The sequence below is a fragment of the Mercurialis annua genome, linkage group LG8, assembly GCF_937616625.2.
Source record: "Mercurialis annua linkage group LG8, ddMerAnnu1.2, whole genome shotgun sequence".
Classification (NCBI taxonomy): Eukaryota; Viridiplantae; Streptophyta; class Magnoliopsida; order Malpighiales; family Euphorbiaceae; genus Mercurialis; species Mercurialis annua.
This window is the reverse complement of record NC_065577.1, coordinates 38790567-38794035: the sequence shown is the minus strand read 5'-3', so window position 1 is coordinate 38794035 and position 3469 is coordinate 38790567. Positions and strand designations below refer to the sequence as shown.

Here is a 3469-nt window from a genome sequence, read left to right as displayed (position 1 = left end):
TTAATTATGAAATTGAGAAAGTTTTAATAATTAAAATATAAAAAGTATAAAAAATCACAAATTCTATTAATTTATCATTCATAAGTCCATAAATTATAAATTTATCTTTATTTAGAAAAATTACAATTACACAAATTTAATAAATTTAATGAAAATCAAATAAAAGTCCAAAATCACATGTTAAAAACAACAACAAAAGAACACAACAGCAACAACCACTTGCTTGCGCTCGCTCATCAGACGCCACTTTTGACCTCTCTTATCGTCTCCTTATCACCGTTACTTAACAGTAACTCCGTTAAGTTGGATCAACTCTCCTATTTAACTCCGTCTATTTTAACTTCTAAACTTTCTCTCTCTTTATTCTCTCTCTCAACAAAAAAAATTGGGGATCCAATTTGCATAGCCTCTCTGATTTTTAGGGTTTTAATCTCAAGCCTCTCCTTTTTTTGGTAATTTTCGAATCTCTCTGCTCTTCTTTTTTGGAATTTCATAATTATTTACCTTTTTTAGGAATTAGGGTTCTTTCATTGCTGTAATTTTATTGCTTTGAATCTGTTAGATTCTAGGGTTTGCTTATTTGTTTTAATTTAGATTCTAGGGTTTGCTTAATTGTTTTTATTTGGGGTTTTCTCCCTTTGATTTAATTTATCTGTTTGGTTACTGGGAAAATGGAAGAAAATATTTTTCTTTGAGATTTCAATCTATTGAGGGGTTTGATCATGTGGGATGCCTGTAAAGTTGGAAACTTTCACTTTATATCATCATTAAAGGAAATACTTTTATCTTATTAATTACCTTAATTTTTAAAATCCTTGAAAAATGAAATTTTGAGATTTGAGATTTGCTTTATTGTAGTTGATTATTGTAAAGATGGATTGAAATTTGATTTTTAGTTAGTAGTTCACATATGTTTGTAAATCTGTGAAGTTTTACTTAAAGTCAAAGGTTTGATTTTGTTTGTTCAATTCACCTTGGCCAGGTTGGTGATGCAGTAATGGTATCAAAGCTGATCTTTGCTGATTTTCCGATTTGTTGATGAATTTTAGTGAATTATTGATGTTGAAAACTTTGAATCTGTAAAAGATGAAGAGGTTTATGAGTTGCTTGTTTGGTTTTGTTGACTGATTGTGGGGGTTAGTTGGTTTTTTGGGTTCTAATTTATTAATTTATGCTGCTGCTGTTGCTGTTGCTGTTGATGAGTTTGTTATAACTGGGGTGGGCTTGTGAGTCGCGACTTGGGATTAAGTGAGTGAATTCGAAGGAAAAAGATGGGGGAAGCTCTACTCACAACATTGACGATGGAAAATTATCATCCATCTACACTTCTGTCAATGGATTCAGGTTCTTTGACACATGAAGAACTGGAGAGAGAGATGAACCGATCAGTTATTCTTTCACGGCCTCCAGATATCAATTTACCATTGTCGTCTGAACCAAGCCCACCACCTTCCCTGGCCTGGAATGATCCTTGCGACATCTTAGATGTTAGTCTTGCACCTCAAACTTATGAGGTTGAGACAGTGGTTCATATCCCTAAAGCTGCAAAGAAATGCACTAAACGGCTTGATAGTATTTGGGGTGCCTGGTTTTTCTTTAGCTTCTATTTCAAGCCTGTTCTGAATGAGAAAACAAAGTGCAAGGTGATAAGGGACAATAATGGTGTATCTGGATATGAGAAAGCAGATTTGCAGTTAGATGCTTTCTTGGTTCAGCATGACATGGAGAATATGTACATGTGGGTTTTCAAGGAGAGGCCCGAACATGCTTTGGGTAAGATGCAGCTGAGGAGTTACATGAATGGGCATTCTCGCCAAGGGGAGCGCCCATTTCCATTCAGTGTCGAGAAAGGCTTTGTTCGGTCTCATAGGATGCAGAGGAAGCATTATAGGGGTCTCTCTAATCCTCAATGTGTTCATGGCTTAGAAATTGTTCGATCGCCCAATCTCATGAGTATTGATGAGGAAGAGAAGAAGAGGTGGATGGAGCTCACCGGCCGAGACATCAATTTCTCAATTCCCGCCGAAGCAAGTGATTTCGGTTCCTGGAGGAATCTTCCAAACACAGAATTCGAACTTGAGCGCCCTCTTCATCCACTAAAGAGCAATGGAAATGCCCACCCCCACCCCAAAAAGTTGCTTAATGGTTCTGGTTTGAATCTATCTACTCACTCATCTGACCATAGCAACGGGGAAAGTGTGGACCTTTCTCCTGTCAGCCACAAACGGAAGAAGGATCATTCGTCACACGGAAACGATGATGAATGTTTGCCTAACAACTCACATAACGACAGGGTTGATATGAATATTCATCCTGTAGAGCCTGCATGGATACACGAGTTCAGCGGAGTCATGAAGAATGTTTATGGGCCAGTTACAGCAGCAAAAACAATATACGAAGACGATGAATCATTCTTAATCATTATCAGCCTACCCTTTGCGGATCTCCAAAGGGTGAAAGTCACTTGGAGGAACACTAATTTGCATGGAATTGTGAAGATATCTTGTATAAGTACAGCCTGCATGCCGTTTATTAAGAGACATGATAGGACATTTAAGCTAACAGATCCAACACCAGAGCACTGCCCTCCAGGGGAATTCATTAGAGAAATCCCCCTTCCAAACCGCATTCCAGAAGATGCCCAACTGGAAGCATACCGGGATGAGACAGGAACGATGCTTGAAATCATTGTTCCCAAACATCGTGTCGGGCCTGAGGAACATGAAGTCCGTGTATGCCTCCGTCCACTCCTCGGAGTGAATGGACATTTGTCAACCTGAAATTTGTTTGAAGATGTAATGACGGTTAGAATGGTTGGTGCTTCATTGTTTACTAACCCCATTCCATAAAGGAAATTTATTAAATGATATGCATTTTTTTTTCTTGATTGCATTATTTTTCTTGATTGCATTTTTTTGTTCTCATTCATTCTTATATCTCTTGCTATCATAAGTTTACATATATGTTTTGTCGATGATCATATGCATTCTGTGTTTTACGCATTCTGAGTTTATTCCATATATCATGAATATGCATTTGATGTTAGGATCATTCATCTAAAACCATTGTCTTGTGTTGTGTGTGTGTTTTTCCTTGCTCATTAACCTCGAGAACTTAGTTTGCGGTAGAAGTTACCTCCGGCAAACTGAACTGACAAATTCTAATAGGTCTTTAGTGCAATATGAACTCAAAAAACTACAGCGTTGATGGGTTTGGTTCGGTTTGAAAATTTTCATCGGCTGCCCGATGCACACCTTAGGTGGTAGTTATTAGTTGGATATGAAAGGCTATCACAATCAAACAGTATTTTGCTTATCTAATGTTGTTTTACTTTTCAGTTAGGCACTAAATCACACGGCAACAAGTGTATGATTAATAATTGAAGAAAATGGGTGTATGTTGTAGGAAAAGAAGATTTGACTTGATAATTATTTTGGTTATAGTATCTGTTTAAAGTTTGCTCTTTATC

The 3469-nt window shown here is 37.0% G+C and overlaps 1 protein-coding gene across 1 annotated transcript; it reads left to right on the top strand.

Annotated features, from left to right (window-relative positions):
• Window positions 1–347: 347 nt before the first annotated feature.
• Window positions 348–2892, top strand: LOC126660631 (uncharacterized). Its single transcript, XM_050354205.2, has 2 exons — window positions 348–452; window positions 983–2892. Exon 2 carries the CDS (start codon window positions 1272–1274, stop codon window positions 2778–2780), a length of 1509 nt encoding a protein of 502 aa, XP_050210162.1. The 5' UTR covers window positions 348–452; window positions 983–1271; the 3' UTR covers window positions 2781–2892.
• The last annotated feature ends 577 nt before the right edge of the window (window positions 2893–3469 follow it).

What these genes read in the sequence shown, in the direction of transcription:
- LOC126660631 (XM_050354205.2), top strand. Translation starts at nt 1,272, where the DNA reads ATGGGGGAAGCTCTACTCACAACATTGACGATGGAAAATTATCATCCA.